General features: G+C 37.6%; 2 protein-coding genes across 3 annotated transcripts; both read left to right on the top strand.

The window, feature by feature from the left end:
• Nucleotides 1-899: 899 nt before the first annotated feature.
• dnajb1b (DnaJ heat shock protein family (Hsp40) member B1b) lies at nucleotides 900-4,718 on the top strand. The gene is made up of 3 exons (XM_015030030.1): nucleotides 900-1,311; nucleotides 2,849-3,465; nucleotides 3,941-4,718. Exons 1-3 carry the CDS (start codon nucleotides 1,101-1,103, stop codon nucleotides 4,172-4,174), a joined length of 1,062 nt encoding a protein of 353 aa, XP_014885516.1. The 5' UTR covers nucleotides 900-1,100; the 3' UTR covers nucleotides 4,175-4,718.
• A 7,369-nt stretch (nucleotides 4,719-12,087) lies between these two features.
• Nucleotides 12,088-17,322, top strand: LOC106945990 (CMRF35-like molecule 1). Of its 2 annotated transcripts, none has more exons than XM_015030027.1 (5): nucleotides 12,088-12,819; nucleotides 15,141-15,308; nucleotides 16,798-16,893; nucleotides 16,974-17,005; nucleotides 17,078-17,322. In XM_015030027.1, exons 1-5 carry the CDS (start codon nucleotides 12,447-12,449, stop codon nucleotides 17,231-17,233), a joined length of 825 nt encoding a protein of 274 aa, XP_014885513.1. In that variant the 5' UTR covers nucleotides 12,088-12,446; the 3' UTR covers nucleotides 17,234-17,322. The 2 variants fall into 2 exon arrangements, with proteins under 2 accessions (XP_014885513.1, XP_014885515.1); XM_015030029.1 differs by having other exon boundaries at nucleotides 12,089-12,819; nucleotides 15,156-15,308.
• The last annotated feature ends 2,780 nt before the right edge of the window (nucleotides 17,323-20,102 follow it).

Below are 20,102 nucleotides of genomic sequence, written 5' to 3'. Positions count from 1 at the left end.
TTTAATATAAAATTTACACACCCCAGCTTTAAATCCACAGAAATTTAAAGACGAATCTTCAAAAAATGGTATTCACTGACAGTTTTTGTGTAGACTTGTTCCTGTGTACCTTAAACTTGTCAGACATGCTTCTGCAGAGTTGGTTTTGGTATGAGCCACGCCCGAGGTGAAGCAAAAGGACCTCTTTGCACAAATGAGTTGTACAAAAAGACATTAATGCTGTGTTGCTGTGGGTGTCGGTTTAAGATGTCCCCCCTTAAAATGATAATTATCTGAATCAATGATATAATTTAGTTTGAAGTATATAAAAACGGCCAAAATTTGTGGTGTTTACAAGAATTAAGACCATGGCTATCAAAATGTGTTACAATGACCGCTGCTGGTATTTGGACTGAAATTGTTATAATTAATTGTATATAGTAAATACAAAAATAAATTGTGACGTAGTACTCCAAGCGCACGTGCTGGAAACGGTATGCTGCTTTCCATTTACCTCTGAGATTTGAACTTCGATTAGCGAATGATGTCAAATCACACCAAGTTTGAAAACTATTAAGATTAGCTAGATCTTACTACTCAGGTCGCTTGGTTCAGACACCAAGCGAACTGATATTAGACGTACAAGCTAATAACAGTGTATTTATTTCTGTACATTCAAACACCGAGGGAACATGCCACTACAAGAGATTGTAATATTAAATTCCCTATAAAACTAAAAAAAGACTAAGTTCTGCTTTACTGCTGTACCAGAAAGTTTGTAAAGCTCGCGGTATTTGCAAAACATCGTGAAACGTGTTGTAAAAAGTTTAGAATCATTTTGAACCTTTGCTTAAATTATGACATTGTTAAAAAATACCGAAATAAAAAAAAATCTCCTACAGCACATGAAAGCACCATGGGAGTTAACGTTTCCCGATGGGCGTGACTTTGCTTGTGGCGTCACAGCCGAGATGGTTCTGGCTGCGTGTGGAACAGTCTGGAAGTTTCCACGCTGTTTATAAAGAGTATGTACAGAACTCCAGCAGCAGCCCGAGTAGATACGGACGACTGATCAGGAGCCGACGCGGACAGACAACTTTTGGGGGAACATTTAAATCAAGATGGGCAAGGACTACTACGAAATTTTGGGAATTAAGAAGGGAGCTTCAGAGGATGATATAAAAAAAGCTTATCGTAAGCAGGCTTTGCGGTACCATCCCGACAAGAACAAATCACCAGGAGCGGAGGAGAAATTCAAAGAAATCGCAGAAGCTTACGACGTTTTGAGTGACCCAAAGAAGAAAGACATATATGATCGTTTTGGAGAAGAAGGTAAGCGTCATCTTGAACATGTAGTCCGCTCAGTAATCCCTGCTATGTTAGAATAACTTTATTAAAACCTTGGTTGACGTGTTAGCCGAAGTAAATGTTAACATTTTAGGGACAAACGGTGGTTGGTGGTAATCTGTTCGTGTCATGGCGCTTTGAGCTCTATTCGTCCTTCATTGTGAGTTTTACCTTCAGGGCTAACTAAAAGCCAAGGGCCTGCTTAACGGGACAAACCCAGACCTGTTTCCATAATAAATCGGCTGGAATCCTAACGGGAATGTAGCCCGACTAATAATAGCAGTGCTACTGGAAGGCTCTGTATATTTGCAGGAGGAGGCAGTTTTAGCCACATTGTTGTTATGAAGATGCTACTGATGGTAGCCTGCTGTTAGTTCACTTACAGTTCTGCCAAAACAAAATGACTAGCAAAGAGCCGTGACCTGATTAGCAGGTTCTTGAATTCAAGTGCTCGCTACACCGCGACTGACTTAAACGGAAACAGTAAAATAATGGTCAAAAGTTTGCTCCCTGTGTGGTGTGTTGCCATGGTTACATCATGTTTTTATAAGTAACAAATTGGGCAACCTGCAACTGCTCTCACACTGGTGTGAGAGAACACCTTTTGTTGTGAGGGGGCTGAAAAACTGGCAGATCACACAACTAGTTATTGCTTTTAGACACATGGTGGGCATGCTCTGCTTACAATGAGTCATAATATATTTATAGAAAAGTTTTTATACAGTTGAATGAAACACAGAAACGAGAATGCAATCTACAATCAAGCCAAATATGGCAAACGATCTATAAAAAAATTATTTGAAATAATTAGCAATCTTAAATGACTAGAATTAAATTTAAAACTAATAGAAAAATAAAAATAACATTCACTTTCATAAACAAAATTAATAGCTAAAAATGATTTCTAGTACCTTTTAGGATTAGAACAGAAAAGAAACAAAGGAAAATGAGCATAATAATTTTACATGTTTTTAATTAATAGTGCCTCATCATAACTCTAAATATTAACAGAAAAACTCATTTGTCCAGAGGGCGTGTTGGATAAAAAGCAGATAGCATAAACAGAATGTACTTTACTGAATAATATGGAAAGTATTGCAAACATCGTTGAAATTGTTTGTGTTCATCCTCATTTCGTGTATTCCGTATTGTCTCAAGTATAAAGCTCCCCAACCAATTCAAGAATATGCAGGCGTAGAACATCAAAATTCTCCTTACTTTTGTCAAGTTTTTGCAAACATTGCTTTCAACAAATTTTTCTTTAATCCACGTTAATGCAGAATAATCCTGTTGAAAATGTATTATTAGCAGTTCTGCTGAATTGCTATTTCATTGCATTTGTTTAAATGATCTCGATGGTGCAATATCTATGACCTTTTTATAAAATCCAAACCAAGGCTAGATTTATTAATAATTATTTCCTGTATTCTTGAGACCTATGTCACCTTTGCAATCAGTAATTACACTTAAGCATCCCAAAATTAAAATTGGGTGAAATGTTAACCTTGTCTTGTGTATTTAGGTCTGAAAGGCGGTGGTGGCGGAGGAGGACCAACAGGGGGCAGCGGACCAGGCACCTACAGCTACACCTTCCATGGAGACCCTCATGCCATCTTCGCAGAGTTTTTCGGCGGCCGTAACCCCTTCGAGCAGTTCTTCGGCGCTCGTAACGGCATGGACGAAGACATGGAAACTGACGACCCGTTTGCTCAATTCGGGATGGCCGGTCGTGGAATGGGCCCCAGCGCAATGGGCGGCTTCTCGCGCTCCTTTAGCCCCGGCATGGGAGGAATGGGTGGCCACACGAGCGTCGTGAAGAAGCAGCAGGACCCCCCCGTGGTTCACGACCTCAACGTGTCACTAGAAGAAGTGCTGAACGGTTGCATGAAAAAGATGAAGATCTCTCGGAAAAGGCTCTGCCCCGACGGCCGAACGTCGAGGACGGAGGAGAAAATCCTGGAGGTGCAGATAAAGAAAGGCTGGAAAGAGGGCACCAAGATCACGTTCGCCAAAGAAGGGGACGAGACGCCGAGGAACATTCCAGCGGACGTGGTGTTCGTGCTGAAGGACAAGCCTCATCCCGTGTTCAAGCGAGACGGCTCCGACATCGTTTACACCGCCAAGGTTTCACTACGCGATGTAAGTTGAGATTACTTGAAACTTCTAATTTAGAGGGATTATTTGGTTGTAAGCGCAAAAAAAGCAGAATTTATATTTGGCATGGAAAGGTCAAATGAGTTGTGGTCACTTCTTTGTATTTTTGTCACAATTAACTGAAAAATTAACGTGTAGCTGCAGCCATCAAGGCAGGTGGAAAACTAAGCCATCAGAAATCAAAGGTGCAGCAGTCTGAACAGGAAGCAGCGCAAAGATGCATGCAGGATTAGCGCCAGGCGAAGAGATTTGATCTGCTCTTGCTGCAAGTTGTAAATTATTTTATTGGCCTAATTGTAAATAGTTATAATATTGTCTTCTTGCTAACTTTTTGCAGGCAACGCAGCGTGACATCGACCAATAATCCCTCCATAAACTGCAGTTTGACTCTAAGCTGTTTTTAAACAGTGTTGTGGTGAATCACGTCGCTAACCGTTCTTTGCTCTCCTTGCTCCATCAGGCTTTGTGTGGCTGCACGGTCCAGGCACCCACTCTGGACGGCAGGACGGTGACTGTTACATCCACGGACATCGTACAGCCGGGCATGAAGCGACGGGTGAGCGGGGAGGGGCTGCCCTACCCCAAGCGACCCGATCGGCGAGGAGACCTGATCGTGGAGTTCGAGGTGAAGTTCCCGGAGCGGCTGAGCAAGAACGCCCGGGACACCATCGCTCAGGTTCTTCCTCGATCGTGAACGCGACCGCTGGACTCTTACTTGGGACGCCATCTTTTTACCCGTGACACGGACGTTCACGAGTTAGACTTGACGTTGAGAGCGACACTCCTGGGGTTGGATTTGCCCCGAATGTCACACGGTCCTCAGTAGTGTAAATACAGACTTTTGAGAGATTTGCTCCCAATGAACGAGTGCTGCTTTTCAAAGGCTTGACTGTAAATATGTTTCCAGTGCGGTGTGGTGTTTGGTCTAAGTGAGTTTATATTTTTCATGAAAACTGTGCAATAAATGAGAGACTACATGTGCCACTGTTCTACAGACTCTTTTGCTTATAACAGTTTTCATCGAGAAACCTTTATTTTTTTGTATGAAGTTTAAGCATCCAGGTTTGCAGTGGATGGTTTGCACAGATGTATTTGACACATAAGTGTAGAAAAATTGCTTATTTTACTAAGAATAGCAGGTCACGCTCTGAAGAATGACATGGAGATGAAATATTGTCCTGTCTTCTGAATAATGCTGCATTAAGAACAATAAAAAGGAAAATGGTGCTGTTTACGCCCAATGTCTCCTGTATGTTTCTATGAAATGGTTTGTAGGTGTTTGAAATCAAATGGTTTCTTCAAGCGACTTTCTCATCTTGCTCTTCCATGAAGTGTCATATTAAACAAGTTTTGAAAATTAAATGAGTAACTTGATTAACTACACAAAGAATGATGTTTTAAAGTATTTTGTTAAATATGGTGTCTCTAGCAAATCATTTAATGGAATAGTTTATCAGTAAATATTTTTATTACAGAAACATGTGCTTAATGAATACCATGTTTAATACATTTTTAGAGGTTCATTTCAAAAGATACTTTCAATTTGACAAATGAGCCTCACTGGAACAAATGCATTTGAGTATGACTTATTTTGCTGCATGTGTATGGAGGAGCAAAACTGACATGATAAAAAATAAAAGCATAAATATATATATTGTTTTTCTTGTCTTTGCATGTGTTTTCCTCAAGAGATTTATATATTTTGTTTTTCCTAATAAAAAAAAAGTATAAATATATATTTTAAGCCCCATAGATGTGATTTAAATAGTTTTTTAATTGAAACATGTTCATTAGGCAGCAGCACTTCTGAGAGCGCTGGAAACAGAACATTTCCTGATAGAGATTTCTTCTCCCATACTCCTTGTTTTTGAATTACTGCCCCAGTCTGAAGTCCTTAAAATGACCAAGTATGGCTTGATTGAAATGTTCTAGGATGTGCTCACGTCGTCAAGTCCATGAATTAGCTTTATAGTGAGTAGTCAGTCCCTTCTTTGGCTTTTACAACCAATTTTTAAACATGTATGTTTGATTTACGTAAAAAGTTGACCTGGACATCAGGAGGTGATTAAAACCCCAAAAATCCTAATCGTATCAACGGCGATCCAGCCAAATTTGCAGAGCTGTAATTCCGCCACACTTTGCTCTATCGGACAAATTCCAACTGTTTCTGAAAGGGGAGACGTTGCGTTTTCCAGCCAATCTCAGGTTATTATGATAATTTCACTCCTGCCGTAGCAGAGAGTGAAATTACTCTGAGGGGCACTCTTTTAACCTGTTGGTCTCAGGTTGTCATTCACAATACAGGGGTGTCAAACTCCAGTCCTCAAGGGCCGCTGTCCTGCAGTGTTTAGATGTGCCACAGGTAAAAAGCAGTGGAATGAAATGGCTTAATTTCCTCCTCCCTGTGTAGATCGGTTCTCCTGAGCCTTGCTAATGACCTAATTATTCTTTTCAGGTGTGGTGCAGCAGAGGCACATCTAAAGGTTGCAGGACAGAGGCCCTTGAGGACTGGAGTTTGACTACTAGAGGACCCAAATTTGGGTCCTCTAGTGACAGACAGGTTAATGGATGGTAAATTACGAAAATAACTTGCTAGATATTGAAAGTTCCAGTTGTTATGGACAAATGGGCAAATATAATTACTCACAGGACATTAAAGAGCTGCGTACAATTAAAATAAGCAAAAGTATCCAGGCAGAGATATTAATTCAGCACATAAAGGGTTAAGATGAGATCAGTACCTAGGCTTCTACCTTTTAGTACGTGAACTGTTTGATACACTCACGAAATATTTTATTGTCCCAATGTGTAATGAGTGTTTCCTCTTTGGTTTAACCAATCGGATATGAAACTACTGGTTTGCCCTTCAGTACCGCACATTTGGGTGAAATTTGCTGAGAATATTGCCACATACCACACTTCCTCTTTCCCACAAAGAGTGTTTTACACCTTCAGTCACTCACTGTCTTTGAGCTTTTCTTGAACTGTGCTTCTTTTTCCACCAGTTTCCATTTGAAGTTGGGATCGTAGGGTTCTTGACCCGCTCTTATCCACTTCTGCTTTACAGCTTGCTGAAGTAGTTTCTACGGTAGAGATTTACCTTTCTATTGAACTAGCAAAGAGTTAATACAATTATTTTTCCCTTCTAGAAGAATTACACATGAACTTAGTTGATACTAAAATCAAAATTTGAGAAAAATGTCACAAAAGTAAAATATTTTGGGATGTATGAAGATGATAGTGCTTGTTTTTCTTGTTCAAAGGAACAAGAAAAACATAAGTTGTTCTTGACATAAATATAAGAATTGTAAAGAAAAACAAAACAATTGTCAGGAACTGAAAACCTTCCAGGAGATTTGTACAAAGGTTTCACCTGAACCAATGGCACAGGGGCCCCACTGGGTGATATAAAGATGTTACAAAACATACAATAATATGAAAAGACCTGTGTTGAAGTTTGATAGACAAAACCAAAGACCAATTTCTAAAACAATGGAAAGGGCTGCCGGTAGATCTACTGACGACCCTGAAGACGGATGCGTATCTGAAACAAGACTAAGGTTGATGCAATAACATCTGCTTGGATTAACTCGCTGACCTTCGTTGTGCCTTGTGACGCCAGCAGGAACATGAACTCAGAATGCTACAGAACCTTTTTGTCTTCCTGCTTAAACTGATTCATTTGATGACATAACCAGAAAACATGACTGTCAAAACAGCCAAAATTGATAACAGGGCTAAGCTTTAGACTGGCCAATCTCCAGATATAAACTCGCTCTGATGGAGGGCGAAACGTCTCAGAGTAAACAGTTTAAAAGGGATTAAGCTTCAGAACGACTGTGGAAGTTGCTATGCTACCAAGAAAAATTAGAAAGTCAGGTTTTCAAAAAAAAAAAAAAAAAATAGGGAGATAGAGAGAAAATGAATGTCCTCTATCCTCAATTTGTAGCCCAGTTTTTCTCCAAGAGAGGTGGGTAGACTGTAGATTATCAACTATTTAGTATAGTTAGCTTAGCTACAGACTACTGTTTACCTCCATTTCATTTAGTGAATGAAGGAACAAATCTACCAATGTATTCATATATTTAACTTGTCCCTGTAACTTTTATAACACTTAACAGGTGAGTCAGTCAGCAGCAGCTCTAACCCCGATACCAGCATAATCCCTCTTACCCTTTCCCCGTTCCAGTGACAAAGGTAAGCAACACTGTGTTCAATGACAACATAGTTAGCATAATTCCAGGGAATCCATAGAGATTGTTCTTGTTTCTCTGCTCTTTTTAGAATTACACAACAAAAAATATATTTATTACTGACAGAAATTCAATCTTTATAAAAAGATAACAAAAATTAGCCTCCTGTCAATCCAGATAGTCCTACACAACACGGTGACAGCTTTAACAAATATGGAGAAACATATTTTTTAATTAAAGTTATATACTGTAGCTTGAACAAAATGCAACTTCTAGCATTTTTTATAAGTCTGGATTGCTTTATGTATATTTTGCATGTAGCCTATGACTGTTGCTGGTGGGGAGAGACCTTCCTGTAAGCTAAAGCTAATATTAAAAAATTAAGCAACCTATTTGCATAGTGTATGTGGACTGTTGCATTTAAAATTCACTAGCCTTAAATATTGTGGTAGTATCAATATTGGACCAAAGAAAGCAAGGCAGTTGCAAGCTTTTAGATTGTGATGCTTTTGATGAGTCAAGAAACTGTAACAGCAGGTGCTCAGGAGGGGCCCAATTTAATTTTTTGTCATGGGGCTCAAAGTTCCTTGCAGCGCCCCTGCATATTGGGGATATTGGGTACGTCAGGATGTCTTGGTACCTGTTGAGAATTGTTTCAACTCCACAGCCTACCTGAGTGTTTTTGTTGACTTCTGTGACCCTATGTGTTTTTCATGTCTCCTTCCTGCTGGACAGAGCACCATGTCACAAAGCTCAAATCATCTCAAAGTGGTTTCTTGAACATGACAACGAGTTCACTGTGTTCCAGCGGTCTCTGATCTGGAGTCACCAGATCTCAGAGTATATCTCTGGGATGTGGTGGAAGGAGAAATTTTCATTGTGGACGCGAGGCTGACCAATCAGAAGCAGATGATGGTGTGGGTGTAATTCTCCCACACCAATTTGAACCAAAATCATCACCATTTATGTCATGAAAAGCAGAGGAGAAAATACTGGGTAGTTGTATTTGGTGCTAGTTTAAGTAAATCTGTTCCAAATGTTTTTCTCACCAAGAAATTTAGTTTACTTACTTTATCGTCCTGCACACAGAAAATGGTGGTAGCAATGTAAAAAAAAACAAAAAACAACTCATTGTTATACAAGTGCCAACATTTTTGTTCTTGTTATGTTATGCAGTTTACTGCGAATTACCTCAGTCTTTCCTTTAACGGTCTTACTGACCTTTTCGATGCCATGCCAGGAACTTTTTTTTTACCAGCATTTGTCAAAAAAACGCCTGTGACTTAATTAAAGTCAGATCCTACATTATTCCTGAGTTGGTAAAGGGCCAAATACGTCATAAGACAGAACTGACATCCCTTCTACTAAAGCTACATGACATTGAGCTCATTTTGCAGGGGGTCGCTTCCTTGAAGTCGTTTGATACTTTTTGGTGAGGAGCCTGATCACCCAGTGTCTGTGTGCGGTTTAACGGGGTCATCATGGTTGAAACGAACAGACCTCAGGTTGCCCTCAGATACCCGTGACACGGTCTGCAGACAGACCACTTATTGAGTCTGATGGCCTCCAGCGTAATGGGCTCTAGACCTTTGGAGGCACACAAATGGCTGGAGGAACTCGGCATGAACACTGAGGACTTTATAGCCCACCACAGTCATGAGCTGGTTCTTCAATACCGAGTGAAAGTGATGGGAAAAACTAATGTGTGCTGTTAGGGATAAATAGAGGCATAGTACATAAGAATGATGCCTTCTTTTTTCTTTTTACGTTGAGGCAAACTGAAGACGAGCCGCTGTAATCATTTGCTGCAGAATTGTTTGGGCGCAGCGTTGCTTTCCTCTTTGAGGCGCTCCTGTTTTATGGCAGTATATCAGATTATCTGTAGAAAATGAAGTTCCTTCTTTTTACTTGGAATCAAAGAATGAGGTCTCTCGTCTTCATTTTCTGTTGCTTCTCAGGTAAGTTTATTGCTCAGTTTGTATTTGTTAGAGTCAATATTTTGATTTTCCAAACTTCATCTAACATGTTTGACCCTAACAACAGAAGAAGACTCTAATTTCATGAATATCATAAAGTAAAATAAGTTTGAATGCGATTTACATTTTTGAATTATTTATCCACTGTGAAATTTTATGTTGCATAACAACAATTCAGCACTTTTTTTTAAAGAACAGACATCCAGTTTATTCAAGCTAGATCAGATAAGTTTGGATAAAGGGCAACCCAGAAGGGACAGCATAATGAGAGAACAATGTCGCCCAAGAAATGGTTTTGGATTTATTTAGTTTTTGAACATGTTTACTGCTCTGATTAATTTGTGTGCTGCTAAATAATCTCATCGTTACAACACACTCTATGGATTTGGGAACAATTAAATCCTCTTCCTGGAAGTCTTTAGCTTCGATACTTTCTTTACCTTAATTCTTGTCTATTTTTGAAAACCTGTGTTTACTATTCACTTGTTTCCTTGTTTGCGTCTCACAAAATTTGATATAAAAAACAAATGCCTATTTTCATGATACTATCACTTCAAAAAAAGAGGAAAAGATTGCAATAATTAAATTCCAGTGTTTGAACAATCCATTCATACCCGTTTTGTATCAGAAAAAGCTTCTTGGTTAATTAAAAAATAGTTTGCATCTACTTTTGCCATGGGTATAAACAATATTTGACTACTATAGAATGAGCCACTGTCGTTGGTTTACTATACAACCACACCTACATCTGTACAAATTTAATGCATTTGTTTGTCTTGAAATCTGTTTTTTCTTTTAAAAAAGTAACATTTTGCACAGCTTGGCCTGTTTTCCAAGTGCAACATTAGTCAGTTCTACAGAACTTTATTCCTGTACAGTTAGATCTGGATTTAGGTAAAAGAGGAGACTCTTCACTGTGATGGTACCACAGCAGTGATCGGTATCATTCAAATGGCAAAGATTTATTGAATCCATAAAAATCATCCATGTGAGAATTGTTGAGACAAAATCCCTCATGGGCTGACAAGGCCAGGATTCACTTAATGGTGAAAAAGAGTGGCTCAGGAAGCATGAAACTCCATTTTCACTCATTCATTGCGCATTTTTTCAGCAGAGGATCTTTGATACGCACTCCATTTATGTGATCTTTGGAGTATTTGCAACAAAATATCTAGATGAATTCATGCCAGAAAAAGAGAACAAAATAATGGGCAAGGACCGGAAGTATGAAACAAGACACTAGCAGCTTAAATACTGGGGCAGGGTTATAAAGTGAACCAGATAAAACAATAACAGGAAATGTGATAGAGTTGTGGGAAAGCAGTGAAACTGAGGAAGGAGATTAAGTAACCCAGATGAATCCGAACTGAGACTTAACCAAGGAACCAGACACGAGAAGAAGCCTGACAATAATCTAAGACAAATAAATTCAAACATATACTGAAACACAGAGAAATGAACTGTGTAGCATAAATAACTGATAAGAAAGTGTTTGAACAAAAACCTACCTCACTAACGTGACATCAGGGCTCACTTTGCATGAATTACTCCATCTATGTGGTGTTGGAGACCCATACTGCTAAAAACCATAATTCAGTTTCTCAGAAAAAAAAAAATCACATAACACAAATTAAAATGTTTTTGTCATATTAATGTAATATAATGTTCAATGATGGTGACTTGACAGTTGTCCAGCAAGCAACTACTGACACACTCCACAAGTAGGGTAAGCAACAAATGGACAATGTTAAAGATAATATCCAAGTATCTTCCCATAAAGTTAAGTGGAAGGAAAAACTGTGGTTAAAAAGTGCACAGGATACACATAACTGTAGACAATTGCCGCCTTTGCCATCTCTATAAAGCTTTTAATGAGAGGAAAGCAGGAAATACCCGTCATTTTCTTATAGACTGTTATGCTGGCTCAACCTCAACTATCTTGCCTCTCCACTCTTCCTCCTGATTCTGGGACCGTGTTTTCCAAATCCAGTTCTTTGCTCAGCAATGGTCTGCAGTTATATGCTTCTTGTGAACTTCTCTTCCCTACAGATTTTCTTCCCACTCAACGTTTTGGTTATATATTTCGGTAAGTTCCTTTAACATTGACCATTTGTTGCTTACCCTGCTTGTGGAGTGCATCAATGGCTGGCTGCTGGACAACTGTCAAGTCAGCAGTCTTCCCCATGACTGTGTTGGGCTTTACATAACATTTCTGTATCAAAAATCCCTTCTTGTTGGTTTTACGTAATATTTTTCTGAGAAATTGAATTTAGTTGTAAGCCATGATGATTCAATTAACAAAAACAAACACAAATCAACATTTTAATTTAGTTATTGAATATTTTGACATTTTGATTACAGTAATGTAAGATTAATTATTTTCACATTTCAATTAATGTGGTTACATACAAGATCAGTTATTGACTAAAGTTGATTTATAGCTAAGGAGTTGTGCTGTGCCTTTAAGAGGAGCCGCTTCCTTCTTCTTCGTTGTTTTTTTTTTATGAGGCTCCGAGAAGGTTTTTCTGTTACGTTAAAATGAAAGTTGAATAAACGGGTGGACAGCTACTCTATTCCCTCTCAGTGTTCTGCTTTTTCTCCACCCACGACCTCCTATTTTGTGGTAACACGTATTTAGCCCCACATCGTAGTGTTACACTAATTTAATGGAAAGTGACAAAATCACGTTTCCAGGCATACCTGAAATTACTTTCAATATACAAAAATCACAATTCCTATGTCCACATAATTCCTTCTGTGTGCTAAAGTTTGCTAAAAAAAATCATTATTAATCTTCATGCAGCCTTCGTTTCACCCTGCAGTTGTGCACCTGGACGCCTCAGAGGTTCTGGAGGTGAGCGGCCATGTTGGAGGAAACATCTCCATCCACTGTTTCAGCAGCTGGTCTCCAGTCAACGTTTCTGAGCTCCACAGCGTACATTTCTGCAAAGGCGTCTGCTCCGGCGAACACACTGTCATTCAGATGGAGATGACGAGCTCTGCGGTGACACGGAACGGGAGATACAGCATGGAGTCTAATGGAAGAGACGGCGGGGTCTTTACTGTCACAATAAACCGGTTGATGAAAGCCGATGCTGGAAGCTACCTCTGTGGAATGACGAGAACCTTGAACGTCACGTACCAGGAAGTTAGACTAAAAGTTGTAGATGGTAAGTATTTGGCGTAGAAGAGAAATACATTTTTGAAGGATAACACATCAAATTGTTCATATACTTTACAAAGTCGGTAGCGATAACTCGGGGGAGGGGGTCGGGGGATCCAAGGCAGCACAAAAGTTTAATTTAGCAAGCAACTATGCTTTACCCTTTGACAATGAATTGCACATGTTTCATTTCTGTGCTGATTTAAAGTTTGTTTTTATGAAGAAGAAACACAATTTTCATATTAATACTTTAAAAGTGTGTGTACATGTGTGTTTACTTGTATCGATTACATACAAGTAACCGTTTTCATCAACAAATGGAGGACTTTTGTGGAACATGATGACATTTTTTTGATCTGCGTGGACGTTTTTTCAAGTAGAATGTAATCAAATAAAAATAATTATTTGTTTATTAAAACTGTGGCATGTCTTTAACTTGTCTCCAGTTGCTATGGTTACTTACCATTATCTTGCTGTCTTAACATTTATTAGAATTTTGCAACCAGTAATTCAAGAACAACCGGTTAAACCAGAAAAAACAGTAATTCAAGAACAACCAGTTCTTCTAGAACAACCAGGCAAAAGTCTGAACAGACCAACCAGAGGAATTAGAAAATTATTGACTGTAATTCAGGAAAGACCAGTAATACAAGAACAACCAGCAATTCAAGAACCACCAGCAATTCAAGAATCAGGAGTTGGAGCAAACACCAGTTTTACAGGACCAACCAGTGGAATTAGAAGATCCATGATGGCACCCAGTATCTGATTGTTACAGTCTGGTACATTGTCTTTAAAACTGTACCTGCCCACATACCAACTTTTCTCAAAACTGCTTGTCTTTCCTGGTTCTCCTGGTTCTTCTGTTCTGATTCAGCCAGCCTTTCTCGAAGCAGAACATTTTCATTCATCAACTCCGTGTTCTGCCTGCACAAGTTCTTGATTCTTTGATGATCTCTCCGCTGTTGGCTACGCAGATGGTCCAATTCTTTCTAAAGATCATCCAACTCTCCAGACTGCTGATCCATCTTCTCCTGTGCCCTTTTCAGGTCTGTCCGAAGCTCCTGGATTCTCCTCTGAGAAATTCTTGGATGTGTTCTAAAGATTGCGCTTCCTCTCTCCCAACCCTATATTTGCGCTCTCTCTCATCAAGCTCTGCATAAACCGACACCAGCTGCGCATGGAGTGCATTGTTTTGAGTTTCCAGAATATCATATTGTGCTTGCAGGCGACCAGGCCTGCAAGCACTTGCGCGAGACTTGAAGTCCTCGATTTTACATTGGAGAAATTCGACAGTCTGTTTAAATTCTTGATTTTCCTTCCTCAGTGTCCTGTCCACCTTGTTATCAAAAGTTTTTTCTTATGAAATGCTGTCAAACTCTTCAGTCACAGGTGTGTCACTCCTTTTTTTGAGCCATTGTTTTTATCCGTGGTGCTGAAAAGTCAAAATTGTTGGTATGTGAAATCAAGTGTTCTTCTGACATGTAGATAATCTGACATGTACAGCAAATGAGTTGGGATTAAAGGAAGATAGAGCATGAGTGACATCACTGGTTCATCAAAGCGGCTAGAAGCCTGTTGTGTCTGGGTGTGTATTCTGTATTTGATACCTTGTGGGGACCATTTTACTGGCACACAGGGGCGCGGTCCATCTGTGTGTAGTTCAATGTCAGTCGTAACTCCAGCGGTTTCTTTAAGGCCTCAGCAAGAGATCACTAGTGAACAAATAACATCACAACGACCAAGAAACACAGCAGACAAATTAGGGATTAAATGATGGAGAAGTTTAAATTAATTATTAATCATTGCTTACCATCTTTTTCATGTTTCTACCAGTAATTTGGTGATTTTTGCTGAGTGATGATATCCAATAATTGAAATTGGAAAACTCCTTTGCCTTCACCTTAGTCTTTTGTTCTATACATGGATGCTCTATAAGATTAAAGTCAAAACTCTATTATAGCCACTCCAAAATGTTAATTCTATGTTGGTAAAATCAAAAAATTGTTCTTCAAACATGAATCTGTTAGGGGAATGAACATTTTAGCCGTGACTGCAAGTATTTAGTAATACCTTTTCAGCTATAGCAAAATGGTCAAACCTATATATCTGTCTGTCACAATAACTGATTTTGGTTCCATTCGACTCTGTGTATCTCAATCTTGACTGACTTGAAAGACTCTGACATTTAAATGAAAAATATGTGAATGTGTACATATAATTTTTTTTTGTTTTAATTTTCTTGTTTTTGACTATATGTCACATGAGTCCAGACCTATGTAGCGATATTGTCTCTCACTAGTCATGCTGTTTCTTGGTCTCTCAAAGCTTTCACTGTTCCAGCTGGATCCTCTATAACTCAGAGTACCGTCCTGCAGACGGGGCTACTCTCTCCCAAAGGCGGCGTTCCGTCAAGCAGCAGAGCATCCGACGTACCAATCACGCTGCCACCTTCAGAGAGGAAGAGAAGACAGAAAGAAGCAAACAACTTCACAGGTAGTACACAAAAGAGCAGCCATCGAAATACATTGATCAGCTTCATAATAATTATTTGGATAAGTAATTCATATAAATACAAATTGTATTAATGTATAGTGCAGAAAAGAAAGTTGATTTCTATTAAAATAAAATTATATAAATTACAGTAAAACAGAACAGATATTTTCAAAACGCTTATTCTAAGTCAATCTAATTTATTCTAATATAAGTGGTAAAACCTGGTTACTAAAATGTAAAAAAAAAAAAAAAAGAATCAAAAAAGTAATCTTAGACAATATTTGACTCCAACAGCAGAAGCAGAAAAACTGAGCTTGTAAAAATATAAAATATATAAGACAAGGGTGACCTTTAAGTCATCAATAAAATCTTGAAATCTATATAAAAAACATGTAGTAAGAAAAAAAAAAGAACTCTAGCTGCAGCAATTTAAACCAATTTGTTTGTGTAAGCTTTGCTGGCTGAGGCAAATTTATAATGAGTTCCAATTATTGAATTTAGGGAAGATAATGAATCATGAATGACCACATCTGTTTTGGTTAAAAGTGAACCAAACTTACAGGGTTCCTTCAGCTGCATAAGCAGGACTGCACAGCTGAATTCATATACTGGCTTAAGATGAGAATCATTTCAACTCACAGGCCTTTTGTCGTTTTGGATGAATTTTATAGACAGAAATGTGCATAGATCTAGCAAAGATCACATCAGTCTTATCCATTTTTAAATGAAGGCTGATCTGTGCAGTCCAACTTTAATATTTTGTTAGATTGTAAACTTTTTTTTTTAACAAATATTCATTACAGAGTGAAACTGGTGGCACGCATTTCTGCATTGATATTGAATCTAATTGTGTTGTAAGATGCCTTGATTTGTTGCAAATTACTAAAAAATATAAAAAAATAGTAAAATGATCTCAATACAATCATTCAAAGCATCCAGTTTACAAGTGTTACTGGTGTTGAAAGAGACAATGTGTCAAAAAAGTAAAAATGTCAGCTGTCTGGAGCTGCCATCTGTAAGAAACCAAACATCAGAGGACCAAACACACACCCCTGTCTCTGTTTTTAAAATATGACTAACTTGGCAGTCTTTCCTTCCACACTAATGTTACACAACTACAACTTTGAGTATATAAATGCTAATTTTTTTGTTTGTCCTGTGCAACCAATAATTGTCCAACTTCCTAATTCCAGTTGTAAATACATTATTTTAATAATGATAACCTTTATTTAACCAGATAATGGGTATTAAGTTAGCAAACAAAATGCAATGTCAGGGAAGAATAATGGCAACACTGACATAAAGTTGCCCCTTGGGAAAAGTACATTAACAAAGAAGTAGAAGAATAATGAAGTAGAGAATCAGAATGTTGAGGTAACAAAAATATAAAAACCAGCTACCAACCTGTTAGGAATATTACTGTAAAATCTTGCTTTTTAAATACAATTGTATAAAAAGTGTAGTAACCAGTAGTCTCTGTTGTCTGCAGACATGATGGTTGTTATAATCGTCTCCGGTAGCCTGGCTTTTCTGGTTTGTGCCATTATTCCTCTGATATTCTACAGACACTGGCGGAATACGGGCGGTGAGGCATCACAAACGGAGCATTTCCAAAGTTTTCCTGCCTGAAACAGCTAAATTAATATTTTCATGTGCTTGTTTCAGGTGAGAAGAGATTGTCAGTTAACAAAAACGAGGTAAAGTCGGTTTCTATCCGATTTGTTTCGTAATTGAAAACATAGACATAATAAAAATGTAATCATTCTCAGGACGACTGCTGCCATGGAGACGTAGAAACTGCCTCCACTCAGGTCGCGATGGGGATTCAGACTTCAGGTGAAGACGACCATCCAGGATCTGGTGCAGACGACAGCCTCCGGTATGCAGCGGCGTACGAGGGGCTGGATCCCAGAAGCCTCGAATGAGCAGGAATTACTCTGTTTCTGTGCAGCTTTTTTATTGTAAAAATCACTCACTGAATTTTCAGTAAAAACAATAAACATCTCTTTGAATATTTATGTGTTCCATATAATGTTTTAGACTTTGGAGAGTGATAACTGAGGCAAACAAAATATTGAGACCTAGACAAAGATGCATGTTATTCAGTATTGACATGGCAGTACGCAATTAAAAGTTGACAAAAAGACCAGCAGAGGGCGCCACACAAGTGTTAAATAACAACATGTCTGTTTTAGGAGTATTTTATAAATGTAGTTCAGCAATTTTTTTCACTTTCATAAGGTTTGTGAAGCTTAGAGCTAACAAATAAAATTAGTTATTTGACAATAATACAGTTACTCATTATTGTACCTGTTGAATATTCTTTGTTTTGTGAACGAATCATTCCGTGAGGAAAAAAGAAAATCAACCTCCAAACTACAAAATTGATCCCGTTTGTATTGAAACTTTTACACTAAATCTATAAAACTACTAATAGTCTGTCACCGGCTTTTAATATTACACCAAAAATTTGCTTTATTTCTAAAATATGATTGTTCTTTTCTAAAATAAAAACTGTCTAGAGCAGTTTTGGTCTCAAAACCAGTTCACCAGCTGTCTATGAATGGTACACTAGCCGAACCCTTCTTCTGAGAATCCATCACTACATAAACACACACTGAATAACTGAATGTTCATCTAATTTAAGCCTGATGAAAAAATAAACAACTTAGAATGCTTTTTATGGGAGTTTGTTGTGTTTTAACATATATCAAGGTTTTATGAATTTTAAATATTTATTCAACCCAGTTTAGGTATTTAAAATTCAGAGATAAACTTGTGAACTAGAGCTGTTCGTTTTCCTACAGTTTACATATTTTAAAACACTGGGGGGCGCCACTTCCCGTTGACTGAACAACCAAATTTAAGTGTAATGCAACAACCATCCTCTTTTCTACCCACGTATTTCCTGTCTAAGGTCAAATGTGTGGTTTGGGTCTTTCCCAACAACCAGATGACTAAATGTTGTTACACTTATACTAACAGGTGCATTGATTTTATTAATGTATTTTAACCATATTATCAATTCAGCATGTTTAGTGTACACTCACCCCTGTTTAATAACAGGTTTTTGCAATGTGAAATAATGAGGGTCATAAATGATTTTTTAACTTTTTCAACACAAAACAAAACATTTATCTTGATTAACTGACAAACAAAAGAAACATTAAATTAAAAAAACAGTGATAATAACCTTGTTGCATAAGTGTGTATATATATGTGTGTGTGGATGATTATTACGTTGAACCGTTTTTTGATTTGTTTTCAGCTCTCGGTTTTTAATTGTCGGAAACAGGTAGCATCAAACATGTTGACGCTGATATTTATGACTACCTTGCAAAAGTTCACGAGCCTCTGTCATGTTTCACATGAGCCTACGCATGGTAGGTGATCATCAGCATCGTTCTCACACGTAGTTTTTGAAATAGTTTCCACGTCTGGATGTTTTCACGTAACCCTATTGTTAGCTTAGACTTTTGAAGAAAACAGGAGGATGTAATTTTGGAGAAATGCTTAGTTTTAGTCTTGTCACATTTATTTATGTTTTCTCATTTTTCTGACAATTGCTGTCACTGATACATTGTGTATATAAAATCCTATGGAATTTTTTGTACTCTTCTTCTGACTGATACCATTGTACAAAGTCATTCTAAAGCTTCTGTAAACTAAAAGATGTAAATGAGCTATTGTCAGTACTAAAACATCTGAACCTTTTCCCCAGGTTTTACAGATTCAGTATAATTTAAGGTAATAAACCCAATAAGCCTGAATGCTGAAAATCAATCTCATGCTTTACAAAGTATATATATATATTTAAAGATATCCACAGTTATGTAACATTATTGCCATATTTCTCACATTTGCTCCACCAAACACTTTTTCATGCTTGTGTTTAGTCAAATACTTTTCACATTGTGCGTAAAAATGTCTTAAAATTATTATGAACATGTATTTTGACATCATAAAACCGTTGTAGTTTAACAAAGGTGTACACTTCTTGGAGCTACTGTAAATTAAAACAAAGAAAACACTGAGTAAACTATAAAAATAATATTGTTTAATCTTTTCATGGAACTCAAGTTCCACTTTTTGACAAGTTTGACAAATCCATATTAGTATTAAAGAAGAAAGCAAATCAAGGTTTTTCATGCAGAAACATTTTGTTTAGTTTTTAATTGTGTACTTTAAGGCTTTTTTTTTTTTTGGTTGCATTTTTTTTTAAATTTTTTTCCAATCTTCTTGATTTATTGCCCTGGTGGCATTTACGTCCTTGTTTCACAATTTATTTCACAAGTTTTTTTGGTAAGGTTTTTTTGTGTGTGTGTGTGTGTGTGTTAATTTTCATTCTAATCTGTCTTGGCTACATTCAACATTGATTCCACTGCTTTTCCTTATTTCTTGTTTTATTTTGAAAATCTCAACACCACCTTCTTTTTATTTACTTTCTGTTTCTGTCACAGCAAGTCTCATGCTGATTAATACCACAAATAGTACAGGGGTTCCTTATTTTTAACCTGAATACATTGTTACTGAGCCCACGCTCTCCTTTTTCCTACTAGATCACAACAGAAGTATCATCTGGGGATTTTTGTACTGGTGATAAAAATAGCCGATTATGAACAAATCAAAAAATGGTGTGTTGTTTCTAGGTAAAAGAAAAAATATGTTTCTACTGCACGTCTACTATAGTTCCTCAAACAAATTAGACTTTGTCACTGTGTACATATATGTACATTTAAGCCTCCAGGTTCAAAGATACTCAGATAAAAATTAATCTGTTAGTTTGTTTTTTGT

The sequence above is a fragment of the Poecilia latipinna genome, unplaced genomic scaffold, assembly GCF_001443285.1.
Source record: "Poecilia latipinna isolate Pla-1442-1.1 unplaced genomic scaffold, P_latipinna-1.0 Scaffold169, whole genome shotgun sequence".
NCBI lineage: Eukaryota > Metazoa > Chordata > Actinopteri > Cyprinodontiformes > Poeciliidae > Poecilia > Poecilia latipinna.
Note: the sequence above shows the minus strand (reverse complement) of the source record. Positions and strands in the feature narration are given on the sequence as shown.